Source organism: Myotis brandtii, unplaced genomic scaffold (genome assembly GCF_000412655.1).
Source record: "Myotis brandtii unplaced genomic scaffold, ASM41265v1 scaffold581, whole genome shotgun sequence".
Taxonomy (NCBI): domain Eukaryota; kingdom Metazoa; phylum Chordata; class Mammalia; order Chiroptera; family Vespertilionidae; genus Myotis; species Myotis brandtii.
Window position 1 is genome coordinate 441,923 of NW_005370182.1, and position 21,223 is coordinate 463,145.

General features: G+C 48.6%; 2 protein-coding genes across 2 annotated transcripts; both read left to right on the forward strand.

The window, feature by feature from the left end:
• The first annotated feature begins 2,419 nt into the window (after window positions 1–2,419).
• Window positions 2,420–12,028, forward strand: INHBC (inhibin, beta C). Its single transcript, XM_005879017.2, has 2 exons — window positions 2,420–2,947; window positions 11,022–12,028. The coding sequence occupies exons 1-2, from the start codon at window positions 2,635–2,637 to the stop codon at window positions 11,765–11,767; spliced, it is 1,059 nt and encodes a 352-aa protein (XP_005879079.1). The 5' UTR covers window positions 2,420–2,634; the 3' UTR covers window positions 11,768–12,028.
• Window positions 12,029–16,729: 4,701 nt separating this feature from the next.
• Window positions 16,730–19,774, forward strand: INHBE (inhibin, beta E). Its single transcript, XM_005879018.2, has 2 exons — window positions 16,730–17,798; window positions 18,058–19,774. The coding sequence occupies exons 1-2, from the start codon at window positions 17,501–17,503 to the stop codon at window positions 18,813–18,815; spliced, it is 1,056 nt and encodes a 351-aa protein (XP_005879080.1). The 5' UTR covers window positions 16,730–17,500; the 3' UTR covers window positions 18,816–19,774.
• The last annotated feature ends 1,449 nt before the right edge of the window (window positions 19,775–21,223 follow it).

Consider the following 21,223-nt stretch of genomic DNA (forward strand, 5'->3'; position numbering starts at 1 on the left):
TCCCTCTAAAATACAGTTCTTTTTCTTAAGAGTCATCTTCAGTTTGCAAACCCGGAGAGGGAGAATCAACTTAGTTATTGGTTACGTGTATTTAGATAATTTACCGACCTCAAAGAAGTGCTGTAGTCTTACATTGATAGAATTCGACCATTAAATATTTACTATGCAATAACAACTGCAGAATGTACTAAAAAAAACACTGAATTTTAGAACTTCAGAACGTATTAAAACGGAGAGTCCGGAAGGGCAGATATTGGCAGAATTTCTTCAGCACATTTAGAGGTGAGGGTGCTCTGGCCCACAAACAAACCTGTGTAGTAGGAATAATAAACTTTTATCAAGCACTTACTCTGTGCCAGCCACTGTAAGTGCTTTACAAAATTATTTAAATCTCAAACTGTGAGATAATCATTATAGATCTGTAATCCCATATTCAAAATCCATAGGAGCAGCCAGGCCTGTGTTGCTCAGTGGATTGAGTGTTGTCCCATGCACCAAGCAGACGCTGGTTTGATTCCTGGTCAGGGTACAAGCCCAGGTTGCAGGCTTGATCTCCAGTAGGGGGCATGCAGGAGACAGCCCGTGCAGGAGGCAGCCCATCGATGTTTCTACCTCTCTCTCCCTCTCCCTTCATCTCTAAAATCAATTTTAAAAAACTTTTTTAAATCCATAGGACCAGACATGGATCAGAATTCAGAAAATGTCAAGTTTTAGAAAGGTAAAATGGTATGTAAAATGTATATTATGGCCAGGCTGGCGAGGCTCAGTGGTTAAGCACCGACCTATGAATTAGGAGGTCATGGTTCGATTCCCTGCCAGGGCATATGCCCGGATTGTAGGCTCAATCCCCAATGTGGGGTATGGAGGAGGCAGTCGATCAATGATTCTCCCTCATCATTGATGTTTCTTTTTTTAAAATATATTTTTATTGATTTCAGAGAGAAAGGTAGATGGAGAGAGAGAGATAGAAACATCAATGATAAGAATCATGCTGAAACCGGTTTGGCTCAGTGGATAGAGCCTCGGCCTTCGGACTGAAAGGTCCCAGGTTCGATTCCAGTTGAGGGCATGTACCTGGGTTGCGGGCACATCCCCAGTAGGAGATGTGCAGGAGGCGGCTGATCGATGTTTCTCTCTCATCGATGTTTCTAACTCTCTATCTCTCTCCCTTCCTCTCTGTAAAATATCAATAAAATATATATTTAAAAAAAAGAATCATTGATTGGCTGCCTTCTGTACACCTCCTACTGGGGATTGAGCACACAACCCGGGCATGTGCCCTAGAGCAGAATCGAATTTGGGACCCTTCAGTCCAAAGGCCGACACTCTATCCACTGAGCAAAACCGGCTAGGGCAGATGTTTCTATATATCTCTCTCCCTCTCCCTTCCTCCCTGAAATAAATAAAAATATATATTTTTAAATGTACATTATGTAGTACCTCCAAGGGTAGCATCCTATAATCAAATACTATTTCTGGAGTAAAAAACATATAGTCTCAGAATGATTTTTTTAAAGGCCATAAATCACGTCACTTCTGTTCAGGTCAGGTTTAACCACTATATGAGTTACCCCCACACACAAAAAAATGTGGATTTTATTTTTTTGGATTTTGGAATCATGGGTAATAATTTATCCCATTTCCCCAATGAAGGCACTAAAGCAAGAGAGGTTAAGTAACTTGCCAAGAGTCACACAGCTGATAAAAGGAAAAGATAGAATTTAACCAAGTTCATCTGGCTTAAAAACCTGTGCTCCTAACTCTACCTGCCACTCCTGCCAGGTAAATCCCCCTTGTGGAAATAAAAGCCTTTCCCTGAAGATCTACTACTCAGGACCTTTAGGGGAGAAAAGGGAGAATTCTGAGCAACCTTAAAATTTCTCTTCCTAAACAGAAGAAACCCCAGAGTACATCTAGCTCTCAAGCCCCTTCCTCACCTTCAGACCTCCCACTGATTACGCAGAAGACCTGGCTAGAACACTTCCTCTCCTCTCCCAACCCTTCAGACTGGATGTTTTTTGAGCCTTACTGGGCAAAACCAAACAAGAACTAACAAGAGTTTGGGTTGGAGGCCGGCAGAGATATGAGAAGTATCAGACAAAGGAAAATGCAACTCTCAAACCCTCAATTACCTGCAGGACAGTGACCTAAAATGCCTGCCAATAACCCCCTCTTGTTTGAAAGTCACCCTTTCATATTCTATCTTAGAACCTCTAATCTCTCCCTTTCCCCACCAGGCTTCCCAGCAAGGCCATTGATCTGAAGAGGAATTTCATCTCTAACCTTTGGCCCTAGGCCTGGCAGCTCACATGGGCAACCCACTGTCTCCCAGCATTGGCCCAGGAACACTTCTTTCCCCAAACAAACCAACCTCCACTAACATCCTCCACTCTGTGCTTTCACTGATTATGCATTGGCAGCTTCTGCCAAGTTCTACCTGTAACTGGCTTCATCTCTCAAGTCAGATGTTTGGCTGCTCTATCCCCTGCAACAAGGAGTCATGCCAGCTGGACACATTCTCCTTTCCCAGCCTCTGGCGGCCAGGACAGAACCAAGACCACAGCTGTTGAGACCCTGAGCCCGGGGTTTGTGGCCTTCTCTCACTGTGTCCCTCAAGGAGGGCCTCCCCCAACAATGATCTCCTCATTGTTCCTGGCCTCCCTATTCCTGGCTCTGGCCACAGTGGCCACTACCAGAGCTGACCGTCAATGCCTGGCATGTGGGGAGCATGCCTTGGACCTGCAGAGCCAGCGGGAGCTGCTTCTCCCCCTTGCCAAGAGAAGCATCTTGGACAAGCTGCACCTCAACCAGCGCCCAACGCTGAGCCGGCCAGTGTCCAGAGCCGCTCTGAGGATAGCGCTGCAGCGCCTACATGGGCGTCCACAGGGGGCGCTTCCAGAGGCTGACAGGGGACAGGAATATGAGATCATCAGCTTTGCCGAGACAGGTGGGTTACTGACCTGTAGATCTTCCTCAAAACCTGACCTCTCAAGGAAAGGAAAAGTGTCCTCCCCAACCTAATCCCTGACTTCCTCCCCCAAACCATCCCAACTCTTTCTTCCCATGACCTGTAATCTCCTAATCCAGGATTCCCACTACCCCTGCCCCCTTCCCTCCCCGCTCAGCCCCCAGTCTCTCTCTTGTGATTTAGACATGACCAATGGGCAGCTGGGATGTAGGTAAATTTCACTTTGTTTAAAATTGCCTGCCCCCATCTCCTTTAGCTCCTCTCTCTAAAGACCCCACAAACTTCCCCAGGCTGTGGTGTGAGCCCATCCACTTCCTGGGCCTGGACCCAGAGGCTAGAGGCTGGAGGCTGGGGTGTCTGTCTTTTCTCTGGCCCAGGATCCAACTTCTTCATCTCCTCTCCCCCAGATGCCTCATTTGGGTAAAAGGACAAAATAAAAACACCAGGACTATAATACCTCTCCACCCTACCCCTGCCCTCTTGCCTTGATACCTCAGTTACACACATCAGAACAGGGTCAAAATGGGACATAGAAGGGTGGATAGAGGATAGAAGAGGAGAGTTACTTCCATGGAGGGGAGAGGAGTTGGAGAATTTAGTGGACAGCTGGAGAGAAAGAGCAAGAATTCGGAGATAGTACCCTAGAAACAGAACACAAAGTGATCTATCTGTCCTCTGAGCTTCCTACAAGCGCTTTCTTAGGTATGAAGGCCCTTCCCATTCCTGGCCCCTTCCCCCTGGTCTGTACTTCAAGACCCGGCACTCCCATTCTCAAAAAACCTCCCTGACCTAAGGGTGAGATGCTCCCTTACCTTGAACCAGAACTCTCTGTGTGAAATTGTCTATTTTCAGGTTTTCTATAAAGGCTGTCTTCCAATAGAATATCAACCCTGAGGTCAGGAACTGTCATTTATTCCTCATGTTATCACCAGAGGCTAGTATATAGTAAAAATAACTTACACTTACAATGTTTACTGTGTTTTAAGCCTCTTACATATACTAATGCCTTAAGATCCTTACAACAGCTCAGTGAGGCAAGTACTATTATCATCCCCATTTTAGAGGTGATGAAACTGAGGCACATAGAGGTTGAGTAACTTGCTAAAGTTCACATGACTGGGAAGTGGTGAAGCCAGTCATGGCTCTGGAATCCATGGCCTTGGGCACTACCACCCTGCCTCTCCCAAGCAGAATAGATGCCCAATAAACATTGGTTGCGTTAAACAATCAAATCACATTGCAGGTCAGCTTGACCATAGTCTAGAGTCCCCAGTAATGGATGAGACCTTATTCTAGTTCAAAATGTGCTTCTGTTCATGATTAAGAACACAATTCTAGAGCCAAATAGCCTGGGCTCAAATCCTTGCTCAGACACTTATTACTGTGTGACCTGGGTTGTTAATAGTCATTTTTCTTATGTGTAAAATAGGGATAACTGGAGGATAGTTGAGATAATTAAATAAGCTAATACAGGTAATGTGCTTAGAAGACTAAGGTGGGAGGGAACAGGAAATAGAAGACTTAGCTCCTGCCCATGAGGGGTTCAGGTGCTGCTGCTGCTGCTGCTGCTGGAAATAAGTTAATCCTATATAATAAAAGCCTAATATGCTAAGTGTCTGGTCATCTGGTTGGCCATTCAACCAATCAAAGCATAATATGCTAATGATATGCTAAGGCAGCTCAACCGCTCACTATGACGTGCACTGACCACCAGGGGGCAGATGCTCCAACCAGTAGCTTAGCTTGCTGCTGGGATTCAGCCCCCATGGGGCCTGAGAAAGATGGGCTGGACACGCCCTGGAGCCCTCCTGCAGTCCCTCCCTAGCTGGCCAACCTTCCACTTCCCACCCCGGCCCCACACAGGAGCTGCCCCGTGGTGGTCAGTGCACTCCCATAGGGGGAGCGCCACTTAGCCAGAAGCCAGGCTCAAGGCTGGCGAGCGCAGCGAATGCAGCAGTGGTGGCAGGAGCCTCTCCTGCCTCCGGCCAGCCGCAGAAACGGCCTGGGCTCAAATCCTTGAAACGCTCCTCTCTTACCAGCACTGCATGATCTCAATAGTCATTTTTCTTATGTGTAAAATAGGGATAACTGGAGGATAGTTGAGATAATTAAATAAGCTAATACAGGTAATGTGCTTAGAAGACTAAGGTGGGAGGGAACAGGAAATAGAAGACTTAGCTCCTGCCCATGAGGGGTTCAGGTGCTGCTGCTGCTGCTGCTGCTGGAAATAAGTTAATCCTATATAATAAAAGCCTAATATGCTAAGTGTCTGGTCATCTGGTTGGCCATTCAACCAATCAAAGCATAATATGCTAATGATATGCTAAGGCAGCTCAACCGCTCACTATGACGTGCACTGACCACCAGGGGGCAGATGCTCCAACCAGTAGCTTAGCTTGCTGCTGGGATTCAGCCCCCATGGGGCCTGAGAAAGATGGGCTGGACACGCCCTGGAGCCCTCCTGCAGTCCCTCCCTAGCTGGCCAACCTTCCACTTCCCACCCCGGCCCCACACAGGAGCTGCCCCGTGGTGGTCAGTGCACTCCCATAGGGGGAGCGCCACTTAGCCAGAAGCCAGGCTCAAGGCTGGCGAGCGCAGCGAATGCAGCAGTGGTGGCAGGAGCCTCTCCTGCCTCGGCTGCAGGTGGGTGGTAAGGAGCGAGGTGTCCCGGACTTCGAGAGCCCCGGGCTGTGAGAGGGATATCTGACTGCTGGCTTAGGCCCGATTCCCAGGGGGATCGGGCCTAAGCCAGCAGGTGGACATCCCCCAAGGGGTCTTGGATTGTGAGAGGGTGCAGGTCGGGCTGCAGGCCCCCCCCCCCCAATGCACAATTTTCTTGCACCAGGCTTCTAGTTAGATTATAAGGCAGAATGAAATAAATGCTGCCTGAGGGCGCAAGAGTTTGCTGGGCCAGGATTAACTCATTGGAACCTGGTGAGACAGGGAGGTCTTTCAGAAGATTGCAAATGGGCTGCCATTATAGAGTAAGTTTGACTTCAAATGGGTAGAGAATGGTAAATAACATCCTAAATGGAGGGGGGAAACAGGTAAAAGTCTGAAGGAGTAGATTGCATTTGGAGTTGAAAAATAGGTGGACAGATGGCCATGAACCATGAATCCCTTGGACACTGATCCTGGCTCATTTGGGTTTTTTCCACCTTTGCATCCCTGACACTTAGCCCAGTTCCTGGCACATTGCAATAATAATGATGGTTGCCATGCATTCCGTGTACCTGCCTCACCTAGTGTAACTCTCACAACCACCCTATAAAGTAGACTTTAGAATTCCCATCTTATGAATGCAAAAACTGAGATTCAAAGAAGATTATTTACATGGCCAAGGTCATACAGCGTGGAAGGGGCAGAATTCAAACACAATTCTCTCTGACTTCAAAGTCTGTATACTTTCCACATATTTGCTAATCAATAATGATTACAATGTTCAGGCCAGAGGGGACCTGATCGGAGATGAAGTTTGAAGGTGAGAATGACTGATGCCTGGATTTCACCTTTCACATTTAAATATTTTAGCCTGAAGTTTTCATTTCAATTCATTTAAGTTATCTGAAATAAAGATCTGAACATTGTTCTTGCTGGAAGTATGAAGAGAGAGAGTTTGAGGCTCTGGGGAAACTAGGGTAGGGGCCTTCAGTGGTGTCCTGGAACTGGCTCATACTGGCTCATGAGAGCTGATTGTGAATATCTTCCAACTTTGCATCCAGAGACATCACATTGATAGTTGAAAATCAGTCATGGTGGGAGAATTTATACCACAGAAATTGGCAAATACTACAAATCAGGGTACTTTTCCCCCTCTAGAATCCAGTTGTTAAATATTTATCAGCACACCACTGCTTGTGACCTAAAATTACAAGTTAACTGCCTCCCACACACCTAATATACAATGCTGAGACAAGACAGGATATCCGTAATAGATACTCCTATTCAAAATGGGAGATGGGGAAGCACAGAGCAGTCACTGACCCATGCAAATTCTGATATTTAGCCAGGCACATATCTCAGTCCATCCCAACTCCAGGATTCCCTTGGTTAGTGCCTGATTCTGCTGCTCCCTGTAGGATTTTCCTCTCCTCTCAGGAAGAGTACACCGCTGCTCTCCTCGGCTTCTAGAGCCACTCTCTCAGCACCCACTGAGATGTCTTTCTTTTCAAATAAGAAATGACCTGAGCTCGTGAGAAGTTGGGGGCCCACCGGCCTCTTTTCACTTTGAACTGTCTCTGTCCCTTTAGTCCAAATTGGTACTGCTTTCACTATTCAAATTATCTTTAAAACTCCGTGGGCCTTCTAAATAATAAATTATGGTCTACTCAATTAGACAAAAGGCACTCCACTCTGTCAAGACAGACCCCTACTTGTGTTACAAGTCAGGGTGTTGTGGGGCACAACTCTTAAGATTCTTAGAAACCCTTTTGTCCAGTTGAGAGGGTCTACAGAACATCATCTTAAGTTTTAGAGCTTAACAAAGATGTGAGATCACAGCTAAGGGTCTTATGGCTGACCCTTTGTTTTTATCTTCACACCGAGGCCATGTTTTACTGGCAGTGCCCTGGATTTGATTTTTGCCTTGAGAACATATCTCATCTGAAGAACTTTTTGCCAGACAGAGAAACAAGGAATGAAAAAATATTTTATTGTTCAATCTAGCAAGTCCTGTTTGAAATATTCTATCGAAATTCTGCTTGAAAATTTAACAGTTCTTGCGATAAGGCAGCTAAAATAAGCCAAATGACACTTCCAGCATTCTGCCTGGAAATATCTTCAGCTAAATTCACAACTTTGTTAGATATCATTTCTAGCTTCCAAGTTATCACAGCTGATAGCCAATACATAATACAGTGTCCCCTTTCTCTGGCTTCCAATAGCAATTTTCTCACTGCTCTAACTGCCTTCACTAACACTCTCCTCGCCACCCTTACAACCTCGGCCTGCCACCCAATCCCAAAGCCAGTGCTATCTGTTTTAGGTCTTTATTATGGAACACCCTACTTCTGATACTAGTTTCTGTTTCAGTTATCCATTAATATAACAAAGAAGCCCAAATACAGAGGCCTCAAAGAAAAAATTCAATATTTTTCATAATTTTGTGATTTGACTGGGCTTATCTGGACAGTTCTGGTCCACATGGGCTAGCTGAAGTTGCTCATGTAACCACATTCAGGCAGGAGCTGAGATGGGGCTAGAACACCTAAGATGGTCTCTGATTTTCCACATGGCTTCTCATCATTCAGTAGTCTCTCCCAAGTTTCTCTGAAGCCAAGTTGCTGGTTTCCAAAAAGATGAAGCCTCAGTGTATAAACTTCTGCTTGCACTATGCTTGCCTGTGTCTCGTTGGCCAAATCAAATCACATGGCCAACACAAGAATTAATATGGGAAGAAATTGCACAAAGCTATGAATATTGGGAGCTGTTGTTCATTGGGAGCCAACGATGTAATAGTCTACCACAACCCCTGTGGGTCATATGTCTGCCTGCCATAACTGGAGTGACTTTAGAGATCCTAACAGTAAGGTGCTCAGTGACCTAGCAAGAAAAGATTAGTTAGGCCAATCAGACTCTTCTAGGATTTTGGAATTGGGACACTGAAAGATCAGCTCACTTAGCTAGGAAGAGGTGAGTAAAAGGTTCTGTAGACTCAGGACCTGGGGCCACCATTTTGGGAGTTGAGAAAGCTGATGAGGAGGCAGAAGAAGTATATCCAAGCCAGCTAGAATATAAACTCCATGAAGGTAGAGATTGTGCCTGTATGGTTCACCATTATATGATTCACTTAGTACATAGCCAGCACCCAAAATTTGTTGAATGAATGGTCTTTTATTTCTTTAATTCTTATTTTACACTGACACCAGAGTTACTTGCCAAAAACTTGGCTAGATCATGAAATTCACGATCTCAAAAACCTTATTAGTGAAGAAAGTCCAAATTTTCAGAGAGAAAAGAATGAAGTAGACTTACACGGAAACAGAGGTGAGAGAGATCATAATGGCTCTGAGAGGTGTCAAAAGCTGTCTTATTCCTGACATTCCAATTCACATGAAGCTTAGTTGAACTTTATTTTCTGCCCTTTTATGTCCATGAAAGTGCCAGTGGCATTCCCACAATAAAGCACTCTTTACTTGATAAAGAAAAAAAAGGGTAGCTTAGATCAAATCATAATGGGCTTATGACCGCTTCCTAAAAGAGTTTGGGCTTTCTTCACTAATAAGGTTTTTGAGATGATGAATTTCATGAATTAAAGAGAGAGGAAGGGAGAGGGCGAAAGAGATACATCCATGAGAGAAACATCGATCTGCTGCCTCCTGCATGCCCCCTATTGAGGATCGAGCCCACAACCTGAGCCACAACCTGGGCATGTGCCCTGACCAGGGATCCAACTGACAACCTCTCAGTGCATTGTATGCTCAACCAACTGAGCCACACCTGCCAGGGCTAGACACCTGATTTTTTTTAAAAAAATCATTTTGGAGCAAAAAGGGTAGGTAATTACTATTATTTTTTTTGTAAATCAATCAAAATTATTATACCTTTTTTTGTCAGATTAGCAAAAACATGTATTTTTGGTATGCCGCAGAATTTTAGTAATTAGTTTGTGTGCCATGAGATGAAAAAGGTTGAAAATCACTGAACTAATGTATAGTAAAGGAGACAAGATCAGTGAAATTATATTATGAATTGGAGGTAGATTTGACAGTTCTTGCAGATAATTTCAAAGTAGGAGATGAGAGCAATCAAGGTTTTGGCTTAAGCAATGCATTTATATGGAAGGAGGAGATTGGAGAAGGAATGGGTTTGGGGAGATAAATCTAGAGTTCTTCTTTGAACATGAAAAGTTTGAAATATCATTGGCTATCCAAGTAGGTTATCAGATCAGCAGTGGGATATACAAGCCTGGGGCTTGGGGAGAAATCAGGTCCAGGGATATATATTTGGGAGTCATCAGCATACAGATGAAATTAAAAGCCATGGGAATTGACAAGACCATTCTGAGAGAGAGTATAGATATAGAAGAGAAAGGAGAAGAGAGCTCAGGACTTCCAACATGTAGAGGTCAGGCAGAGAAAGAGGAGTTGTCAGCAAAAAAAGATCAAAATGGAGTGGCCAGAATCACAAAAGCCAGGGGAAAAAAAAACTATTTCAAGAAGGAGGGAATGGTTAAGTATGTCAAACACTGCTTAAAGGTCAAGTAAGATGAATATAAAGAGATGAAACCATTGGACTTGGCAACATGACAGGTGTTGGTGAACCTGACAAGAGTAATTTCAGTGGAGTGGAGGGAATAGAAACCCAAGGAAAGTGTTTCAATGGGGCAGGTGAGGGATGAAGAGGGGAACAGTGGCAATCGTAATAGGGTTAGGGAGAAATGCATAGACATTAGAACCACTGTGGTGAGGGACTGGATAAGGGGAATGAAGGAGGTGGCCACGGGGTTTCCAGAGATGATAAGAAGGGTAGTGGCACCACCAAGTCTAAGAACAAAAAGAGAGATCAGCAAGAAAGAAAATAATGATTTCCATTTGGGACAAATTGATTTTAATGTGCTGGCAGGACATTTATGTGTCCTGAAGCTTGGTGATTCCCAAATCTATATGTCCAGTCTGGAGGTGCAAAATGGATTTGAGAATCACCAGAATAAAAGTTGTTTTGGCTGACCATGAGTGTGGGTAAGAGCTCTCCTCAGTGTAAAAGGCAAACTTTGGAGAACTCTTGCATTAAAGTGCTGGTCAGAGAAAGAAAAGCCAGCAAAGAAAATCAAGGAAGAATCAAACGAGAGTTGTGTAATGAAAGCCAAGAGAGAAAAGACTTTTAAGAAGGAAAGTGTAGTCAGCAATGTGGTCACGAATGAGCAGAGTGTTCAAGCGTGCAGAGAATAGAGAGGTAGCTGGTAAGAATTGACACTCAGATAAAAACAAAAATCTAGCATATAAATATTCAACTAATAATTATGATGTAAATGAATAAAGCATCACTCACTGAAAAAAAAAAAAAGAATTGACACTCAGAACACCACAATGACTGGGGCTTCTTGTGTCCACAGGCTTCTCCAACATCAACCAGACTCGTCTTGACTTCCACTTCTTCTCTGATAGAACTGCTGGTGGCATGGAGGTCCAGGAGGCTAGCCTCAGGTTCTTTGTGCAGCTCCCTCCCAATACCACCAGGACATTGAAGGTGAGGGTCCTTGTGCTAGGTTCACCTGAAGCCAACCTCACTTTGGCCACTCAGCACCTGCTGAAGGTAGATGCCAGTGGCTGGCACCAGCTCCTTCTGGGGCCTGAAGCTCAGGCTGCCTGCAGCCAGGGACACCTGACCCTGGAGCTTGTACCTGAAGGCCAGGTAGCCGAGAGCTCAGTCATCCTGAGTGGGGCTGCCCAGAGGCCTTTTGTGGCAGCCCGGGTGAGAGTTGGGAGCAAGCACCGGATTCGACGTCATGGCATCAACTGCCAGAGTGGGTCCAGGATGTGCTGTCGACAAGAGTTTTTTGTGGACTTCCGTGAGATTGGCTGGCATGACTGGATCATCCAGCCTGAGGGCTACGCAATGAACTTCTGCACAGGGCAGTGCCCACTGCATGTAGCAGGCATGCCTGGCATTGCTGCCTCCTTTCACACCACCGTGCTCAATCTTCTCAAGGCCAACGCAGCTACAGGCACACCTGGAGGGGGCTCATGTTGCGTGCCCACAGTCCGGCGCCCCCTCTCTCTTCTCTACTATGACAGGGACAGCAACATTGTTAAGACTGACATACCTGACATGGTGGTCGAGGCTTGTGGGTGCAGTTAGTCTATGTGTGGGATGGAAGCCCAAGGTAGGGTAGGCAAATATGCCCCCACAGAGGTGCCCTTCCTTGAGAACAGGGACTGACTCCATTACTGCCTCTGTACAGAAGGTGCAATCCCTCTTCCTGAGCAACCTATGGAAATTATCCCAACTTGGACTTGAGGAGATCTTCACCTAAAGAGAGTCACTGTGCCTGGTTGGGGTAGCTCAGTGGTTGAGCATTGACCCATGATTCGATTCCCCATCAGGGCACATGCCCTGGTTGCAGGCTAGATCCCCAGTAGGGGGCAGGTAGGAGGCAGCTGATCAATGATTCTGTCTTATGGTTTTCTATCTCTCTATCCCTCTCCCTTCCTCTTTCTAAAATCAATAAAAACTTAATTTTTAAAAAGTCAACCTTTAAAAAATAAATACATACATACATAACCACCAGCCTCTCTCCAAGAGCACAGTCCATCAAGCAAGCCCCACATGCTCAACTGCCAGCCCAGAGGCTCTGATCCACCTCCAACCATAAGCAGTGCAACCCAGGCAGACACCCATAACCTACTCTTAATCTACACCATAATCCACAATGCTTCCCTGCCCTTTCCACTAAATGCCTCTCCCTCTCTAAATAATTTGACCCAGCCCCTCCCCTTGATTTTCTGCATCTCCAGAGAGTCCCCTCCTTGGTTTCACCAAAGATTAGATCATTACTCTCCAAAATGAGGCTCATTTCTCTCTTGTGTCTTGAGTCCCTTTCCTCCTTACTTGCCCGGGTAGCCCACCTAAGGCTTTCTTGGCACACCTACATCCATTCTTTATCCTTCTCTGCCATGCTCTATGGGCTTGGGGGCTGACTCACCTGAGTTCCTTTGGCCCCTGCTTCCTGCTGAATTTAACTAAGGGAAGACACAAGCAAGAAGTCCAAATATGCCCTAACCGGTTTGGCTCAGTGGATAGAGCGTCAGCCTGCGGACTCAAGGGTCCCGGGTTCGATTCCGGTCAAGGGCCTGTACCTTGGTTGGGGGCACATCCCCAGTGGGGAGTGTGCAGGAGGCAGCTGATCGATGTTTCTCTCTCTATCTGTCTATCCCTCTCCCTTCCTCTCTGTAAAAAATCAATAAAATATATTAAAAAAAAAAAAAAAAAGAAGTCCAAATATTTCTTATTCACGCAGCCTAGGTGCTGTGGTTCTGTGTGACTGTGGCTGTGACTATGTCCCTACAGCTCCTGTCTGGCTCCTCTCTTCCATGGCTTCAGCTTTGCCTGGGTTCTGATATCACTGCTTCCATGCTAAAGGCTTATAATGGCTCTCCACTCTTACTAGCACCTCGGTGCTTCAATATCCCTCATTGGTTCCCTTAACCCTGCCCATACCTCTGTAAAGAAGTCAATGCTCAGCTGGTGTTGCTCAGTGGTTAAGTATCAACCCATGAACCAGGGGGTCAGAGTTTGACTCCTGGTAGGAGGTGTGCAGGAGACAACTGATCAATGATTCTCATCATTGAAGTTTGTCTCCCTCTCCCTTCCTCTTTCTGAAATCAATAAAAATATATTTTTTAAAAAAGAAGTCCTTCATTAGCTCTTCTCGGTGATGCAAACACAGACAGCTGAGTGGGTCTTTTGTCTCCTGTCAGAACCCCAACTGACAGGCCAGAAGACAGCCTGTCTGCTGTGTCCATTTCTGCTCTCTCCTCACACAGGTTCCTCAGGGCTGAGCTATTGTGTCCTTTCCATACTTCATGCCCTTCCTCCCCCAGGCTGCCTCCCTTCCTTTGTTAGGCCCCCTGCACCCTTTTGGAACCACCTTTGCTGGTCTCAAGGCTAATAAAGACCTGGGTTTTACCTGGTCCTCTCTTCCCCCTGTACTCACAGATCACTGATCAATAAGAAAGTAGGCCAACAACCTGTGGGGATACAGGTGGTGGGAGGCAGAGGAATGGTTCAGACATGGCTGCCTTGCTTTCACCAACTCTCAGTCCTCCATCCAGGAGTACTGAGTGGAAGCTGGAACTGGCTAAGGGCCACTAGAGTAGGGCAGGGAGAAAAAAAGGAAGGCCTGGAGTGAGAAGAGGGAGGCATTTGCTTTACGACTGGGTTTCTGGGTTCTCTCTAGACCAGACATTTTCAACCGGTATGCCGCAAGAATTTTAAAAACATTCAATACCTGACGACAACAACAATAGCCATCTTGTGTGAATGCCTTGTCTTGAACCATAAATATATAGATCATATAATAGAGTTGCAGCTTATTGGTCACATCACATAATAAGGTTGCGGTGTCCATTTAAGGTTGTCTGATTAACTCTTAGTACCAGAAATCCTTATTTACAAGTATAGACATTTGATTTTTTTAATTGATTTTTAGAGAGAGAGGAAAGGGAGAGGGCGAAAGAGATACATCCATGAGAGAAACATCGATCTGCTGCCTCCTGCATGCCCCCTATTGAGGATCGAGCCCACAACCTGAGCCACAACCTGGGCATGTGCCCTGACCAGGAATCCAACTGACAACCTCTCAGTGCATTGGATGCTCAACCATTGAGCCACACCGCCAGGGCTAGATCCCTAATTTTTTTTTAAGTCACTTTGGAGCAAAAAAGGTAGGTAATTACTATTATTTTTCTGTAAGTCAGTCAAAAGTATACCTTTTTTGTCATATGAGCAAAAACTATATTTTTGGTGTGCTGCAGAATTTTAGTAATTAGTGTGTGTGCCATGAGATGAAAAAGGTTGGAAATCACTGCTCTAGACCTTTGCCCTCTTCCCCCACCATTTCCTCCCTTTGGTTCGACAGCCCTGCACCATGGGTCGATATTGTCTGCAGCCCAAGGCCGAGATTTTGCAAAACCCATGTGTCCTTTGGGTTACGTGATGTCTGTGTTTGCTCAGCGTATAACCCCCTTCTACCAGGGTCTGAGGTCCCTGGAATAGGAACCCTAGAGGAGAAAGTCTGAAAGGGACCTCCGGGGGGACTGCCAGGCTGCGCTGTGGGGCTTCCTGAGCAACCTCGTGGGGGTTATTCCACCTTTAACTTGAGATCTCCATCTAAGGAGAGAATTTAAGGGAATCTTCTGGTACCTCTCCCTTCACCCACCGAACTCCCCTCCCTCCCACCACTTCAGTCCCCAGAGCCGAGGCTAAGGTGAGGTAGAGTGAAGCACTCACTTTAGGGGCAAAATTTAAGGGGAGGCCAAAAAATTCATCAATAAAAATAAATAATATTTTAATTCAATATTTTTCAGACATCAAGATTAATTCAAAAAAATCCATGATGAAAAAAAAGAGGCAAATTTTAAAATAAACACAGGATCAGTGTTCTTTCCTTTCTTCTGTGGCTCTGCCCTCTATAACAAGGAGAAGGAGTGGGTATGTCTTTCAAACCTTTTCTTCCAGAGTCCCCTGAGTCCCTAACTCTAGACTGTCAGACTTTTCTCATTTAGGCAAGATAATCACTCAGGATTCTTCTACTTCCTTACCCACCCCTCAGCCTTGTCGCCACCCCCCAGCCCCAACCAGGTTGGTGGTAGGGCGGGCCAGGGAGGCAGATGGCTGGAGTATTTATAACTCAGGAGCACTTCTTGGGAAAAGTGACTAAGATGCTAAGAGCATATTTATAGCTGGGTTCTGACGTAAGTGTCAGCGAGGAGGTAGGGCCGAGCCAGGCACAGCAGCAAGAGGATAGGAAGAGCTGGAAATTGGGGGCACCTGGCAGAGGGCAGAGGTGGGGCCAGAGACTCCGCAGCTATTTCTTGCTGCTTCCCTGAACTCTGTCTCCTGGCACCAACAGGTAAGCCCTCTGAAACACCATCGTGGGCAAAAACCTGTCTTGCATTTCTATAGCCCGGACCCCAGAGGGTAGAGGGCTGTCACCAGCCGGACCAACAGAGAGGGAGCTGGGGAGAGCACCGCACAGAGGGGCTGGAATGTTTCCGGCCCTGCGGCGAAACGCAGGGTGGACAGGAGGGTCTGTAAAGTCTCCTTGTCCCTTCTCCCTGCTCCCCGCCACGGGTGTCTTTGAGTTTCTAGGAAGAACCTCGCACCCATCACCAAGCTCCACTGCCACCTGCCCGTGTGATGAGGTCCAAGACCAAAGGCAGCAGTGACGCTGCTCCTAACAGCACTCTCTGCTGGCTGGCAGGGGCGAGATGTGAGAGCAGAGGGACCAGCTTCTCTGTCCCCCGCTGGGGAGCCAGGGTTCTCAGAGTGAGAGGTTAGGGAGCACTGCATCTCTCCCCTCCCCTAGTGGCCCCTTCTCTGGGAAACCGGTCAGAGCGGAGACAGCGGCTGTCAGTAGCACAGCACTGCCACACGGTGGACATCGGGGGTACTGACACCCAGCCCCCGAAGCACCACCTCTCTCTCCCTGCTGCCGGGTTAGGATTCGCAGGCTCTCTTGACAGCCCCCCACCACACCCCCGCTAAATAGTGGGGAGATGAACAAAACGGAGTGGGGGCACACTTCCAAATCACACTCACTTCCTCCCTCTTCTTGAAGAAACTGGGGCATAAGGAGAAAGGCTAGCATGAGGCCTTCCCTCATAGGTTCAAGGTGGAGGGGCCTGGCCCTTCCATTTATAGTCAGTGAGGGAGGGAGGTAAGGAGGGCTGGGATTGAACTAAGGTTGCTGCACTTTTTGTTTGCTCTACTCTTACAAGTCCTAAACCATCCGTTTCTCATCCCCATTAACAGAGACCTGGCACCACTTCTAGGATGTCCCACATTTAAGCAACTCTCACAGTCCCCTGAAAGAGAACCAGCAGCTGGGTACAGAGACTCCCAAGTCCCATGCCCTCTGCCAGCCTTGGTGGACTCTGCCCTGCTGTAAGATTGCATCAACCCCACCGCCCCCACCTCTCTGGGTTTCCCCAGACATCACAGTAACATGCCAACCCCCTGCCCCTGCCCTCGTCCACGTGTGCTCCAGTCCAACTGGACTCTGGGCAGCCAGCACAGGCAGGGTCAGGGAGTGACTTCTGTGTCCCATGGCACTGCCACCTGGGCCTGGGCAAAGGGACTCTGCTCCCCCGCCCCCACCTGCCAACCTCCTGCCCCTGTACCAGACCCATTGCTAAAAATAGAAACCGGAGTTGTCCTTCTAGCCCAGAGACCCCAGGGACATAACCACTGGAACTCGCAGCTGCATCGTAGCAACTGCTGCAGCAGAGGCCAAAGAGCGAGCTGGAAAGGCTGAGGGATGCGGGGAAATTGCCCTTCCCCACCTTGCTATATGGAGTTCCCTCCCCCAAGCCCCAGACCTTGAGGGCTGACCATGTGAAATCATCCTCTTTCTTGCATCATGCGTGTCCACATTGCCCCCACCCATACCCCCACCTCAAGCTCAGTGACCAGGGCCAGATGGTGAAACCTGAGCTCCAGGGGGGGGGACATCCACCCCCTGCAGGGGCTTGATGGGCAGCAGAGCTGGCCAATCTGGTGCTCAGAAGGTAGGTCTGCCGGCTGACCACAAGGTGAGGGAGTCCCAGGCTGCAGGCTCTAAAGAGGCCCCAGTCAGTAGCCAGGCATGAGCTGTGAGGGTCAAATTGGCAGACTGTGCTAAACACAGCTACCCATCAGACCGTCCACTTTCTACCAGGCAGCAGAAGACAGGTGGCTCTACCCCTGGCTGAGGGTAGGTGTGGCACTGCTGTCTGCCGCTGCTGTGCCCGCTTTGGCCTCCGTGCAGACTCAACCGCAGGAGCAACTGCCATCCGAGGCTCCCGTTTCGACCCAGGGCCACTCACCAGGAACATGGGGCTCCCTGGTGTCCAGCTCCGGCTGGTGCTGCTGTGGGCACTGGCGTGGGCACAGGAGACAAGGTCTGTGTGTCCCTCCTGTGGCGGCCCCACCCTGGCACCCCAAGCAGAAAGAGCTCTGGTCCTAGAGCTGGCCAAGCAGCAAATCCTGGAGGGGCTACACCTGACCGGTCGTCCCAGGATAACTAACCCTCCACCCCAGGCAGCACTGAGCAGAGCTCTCCAGAGACTACAGCAGGGAAGTGTGGCTTCGACGAAAGGGGAGGAGGTCATCAGCTTTGCTACCACCACAGGTGGGTGAGAGAGAGAGAGAGGCAGAAAGCAGACAGGGAAAGGGAGGCAGAAAGGGAGGCTGGCAGACAAGGCAGACAGAGCAGGGCGTGGGGGGAGGAGGAGAAGTTGGGGCAGGGACTGGGTGCAGACGATGCTAGACAGTCCCTGTTTCTTCTAAAGGTGAGTGCTGGGGAGAGCAGTGGGCAGGGCTTGCAGGAGTCTCGGAGGAGAGCTCCGTTTCTGCTCAGTCCCTCAGTCCTTTCTCCATCTTTCTGGCAGACTCCTCCACTTCAACCTGCAGCTCCATGCTCACCTTCCACCTGTCCACTCCTCGGTCCCACCAGCTGTCCCACGCACGCCTATGGCTTCATGTACTCCCCACCCTTCCTGGCACTCTTCACTTGAAGATCTTTCGATGGGGCACAAGGAGGAGGCACAGAGGGTCCGGCACCTTCCTGGCGGAGCACCACATTCCAAGCCCTGGCTGGCATGCCCTGACTCTGCCCTCTAGTGGCTTGAGGGGTGAGGAGTCTCGTGTCCTGAGACTCCAACTGGACTGCAGTCCCCTAGAAGGCAACAGCACAGCTGCCGGACAAGCTCAGCGCCTCCTGGACACAGAGGGAAACCAGCGGCCCTTCCTGGAGCTTAAGACCCGTCCCAATGAGCAGGGAGCAGGCCGAGTCAGGAGGAGGACCCCCACCTGTGAACCTGAGACTCCCTTATGTTGTCGGCGAGACCATTATGTAGACTTCCAGGATCTGGGATGGAGGGACTGGATCCTGCAGCCTGAGGGGTACCAGCTGAATTACTGCAGTGGGCAGTGCCCCTCCCACCTGGCTGGCAGCCCGGGCATTGCTGCCTCCTTCCATTCTGCTGTCTTCAGCCTCCTCAAGGCCAACAACCCTTGGCCCTTGGGTACCTCCTGCTGTGTCCCTACTGCCCGGAGGCCTCTCTCTCTCCTCTACCTGAACCGCGATGGTAATGTGGTCAAGGCAGATGTGCCAGATATGGTGGTGGAGGCCTGTGGCTGCAGCTAGCAAGAGGATCTGGGGGTTGAAGTAAAGGTATCGAGTTGGGGGTTCCCAGGCAAAGGGCATCTGTGGCTGGAGGCATCAGATTCCCGTTCTGCACCACCACCCAATGGGCCACCTGGCAGTATGACTGAGTTGACCTCTCTGGGACCCAAATGGACACTTTCGTATCCAGACGCTGGTCTATTCCAGGCTGGTTGATGTGTGGGGAGCTGGGGAAAGTGTGTCCTCTGAAGGAACCCACCCAGAAAGCATGATTTCCTGCCCTATGAGAAAATAGCAGCGGCAAGGGAGGGAGGGAGGGAAGGAGGGAGGGGAGAAGCAGGCAGAGAAAATGACTTAGTCTCTCCTGAGAAGAGAAAGTCCTCAAGTGAGAGCAGAAAGAAGCAGACTGAGGGTCCAGCAGACTCGGGGCAGGGGAAAGAGGCTGGCCAGGGGTCGGACTGTGGAAGTGCTTTAAGGGAGGGTCAAGAAGGAGATGGGCAAGGCCTGAGGAAGGTGTTGAACAGAGCCCCAGAAATGGGCGTCAGGAGAGAAGAGTGCTGAGCCTGAGAAGTTCCTTGGCTTTTCCCAGTGAGAGGCAGGACTCACTGGGGAGACAAACATTTATACTTTCCTAATAAAAATGAAGAAGAAAAATCAACCAGTGTGAGTCATAAAGGGCTGGGGTGATGGTCCAGAGCCATGGTTCTCAAGGTGTGGTCTGGGGACCCCTGGGAGGCTCCTGAGACCCTTTCAGGGGTGTCCACAGGGTCACAACTATTTTCATAATAATACTAAGATGTTTGCCTTTTTATTTTCATTATCTCAAAAGCATTCAATGTTTTCCAGAGGCTGGTGACATGCGATTACATCATCTTTCTGACATTGTTAATGGGATGTGTGCTTGTGTATTCTTGTGTTACAAACTTTTTTCAGTTTTAATTTCTAATATGGTAAATTGATACAAACCACATAAACAACAGCTTGATAAACTTAAAGAGTGTAAAGTGGTCTCGAAACCAAATATTTGAGAATCGCTGATCTGGAGAAAGCAGTGTGGGGAGGAGAACGCAGTGTGCCCTAAAAGAACTACCCTGGAGGGTGGGGCACATGGCTGAGACAGGAGCATGAACAGGATCCCTTCTTCTTCAGTGACCTCTGGTCATGCTTGACTCTCTGGGTATAACTGGTGTCTGGGTCAAAGAAACATGGGGGAGGGAGCTCAAATACACTCCTATCTGTACCTCACAGCTACTATCTATATGCGCTGGCCTCAGATCACTTCCTAGTTTCCCCTTTTCCCCTTGACCCTCAGACGGAACAGTTAGCCTACTAACCCTCCAGCCCCAAGGAAGTGGTTCTTGGAAGCAGAGTTAGGATGTGGGAGGTCTGTCTGTAGGGTAACAGAAAATAAAGGGACCTTCCCCCCCCACCACCACCACCACCACCATGCTTTCGCCCCTTTCTCATAAAGAAAGGTCAGAGAGAGTGAAATAGCTGACCCTTTCCCTGCATCTGATCACCATGGCAACACAAATCCAAAGAGACACTATTAGACACTACCGCTCTGCACTAGCAGCCTCTGCCAGTCCGGTTTTGGGGGCTCATACAACCCCCTCCCTGGACTCCTAACTGGGCTTTGGTGGGGCTCTGTAAACCCTATTCCTTTGGCTTCCCAAGTTTCCTCTGCCTCCAAGACTCCAGGGGGGTGTCATATGCCAAAAAGGCCAGCAGAGGGAGCAGAGAGCCTGGAAGAGCAGAAAGAGAGCGGACAGCGAAGAGGTGCGGAGGTGGCCGCAGTCTCCAGAACTTCGAGAACAAGGAGAACCGGGGTTCCTCGGGAGCAGTGCCTCCGTGCTAGGGTTCCCTAGTAACCTTGTGTCCACACACTCTGCACCCATTGCCTCAGCCTCTGTTCCTCTTATGCTCCATAGAACCCTCACCTTACGCCCAGGGCCCCCACCCCAAGGCTGTCACAATCCTGTTTCCAACAAATCCCCCAACTCCGTCCCAACTCCTTCGTGTTCCATCCAAAGAGTGAGGACAGCCGAGAAACCGCAGGGTGGTGCTCCTTCAGCACCAATCAAAGTCGAAGCCCCTACCTCCAACATCGTCTTTCTGGAATGAACTTTTTCGTCGCCCCCTTCCCGTCCTGCAATATATTTCTGGCACTGGTTCAGGGCCTCTTCGTGGACAGCCGATCCAAGGATCCATGCCGGGATTTACTGCCCACCACCAGCAGCGTGTTCAGGGAGGGGGAGGATCCTGGGGGTCCTGGGGGTGCAATAAGCCCGGCACCCCCTCTCTTGCTTCCAGCTACCCCGCCTCATCCTACAGAACGGCAAGAGGGAGGGAAATAGGAGGGAGGTGAAGGGCAAGCGGGAAGAGCGGCGGCGCGCCAGCGGCTGGAGCGAGAAAAAGTTTTTGCATTA

Bases quoted from the DNA above. Each gene is read 5' to 3' on its own strand.
- INHBE (XM_005879018.2), top strand. From the start codon at position 17,501: ATGGGGCTCCCTGGTGTCCAGCTCCGGCTGGTGCTGCTGTGGGCACTG. The intron at 17,799-18,057 runs GTGGGTGAGAGA...TCTTTCTGGCAG, and splicing joins CAGCTTTGCTACCACCACAG to ACTCCTCCACTTCAACCTGC.
- INHBC (XM_005879017.2), top strand. From the start codon at position 2,635: ATGATCTCCTCATTGTTCCTGGCCTCCCTATTCCTGGCTCTGGCCACA. The intron at 2,948-11,021 runs GTGGGTTACTGA...TTGTGTCCACAG, and splicing joins CATCAGCTTTGCCGAGACAG to GCTTCTCCAACATCAACCAG.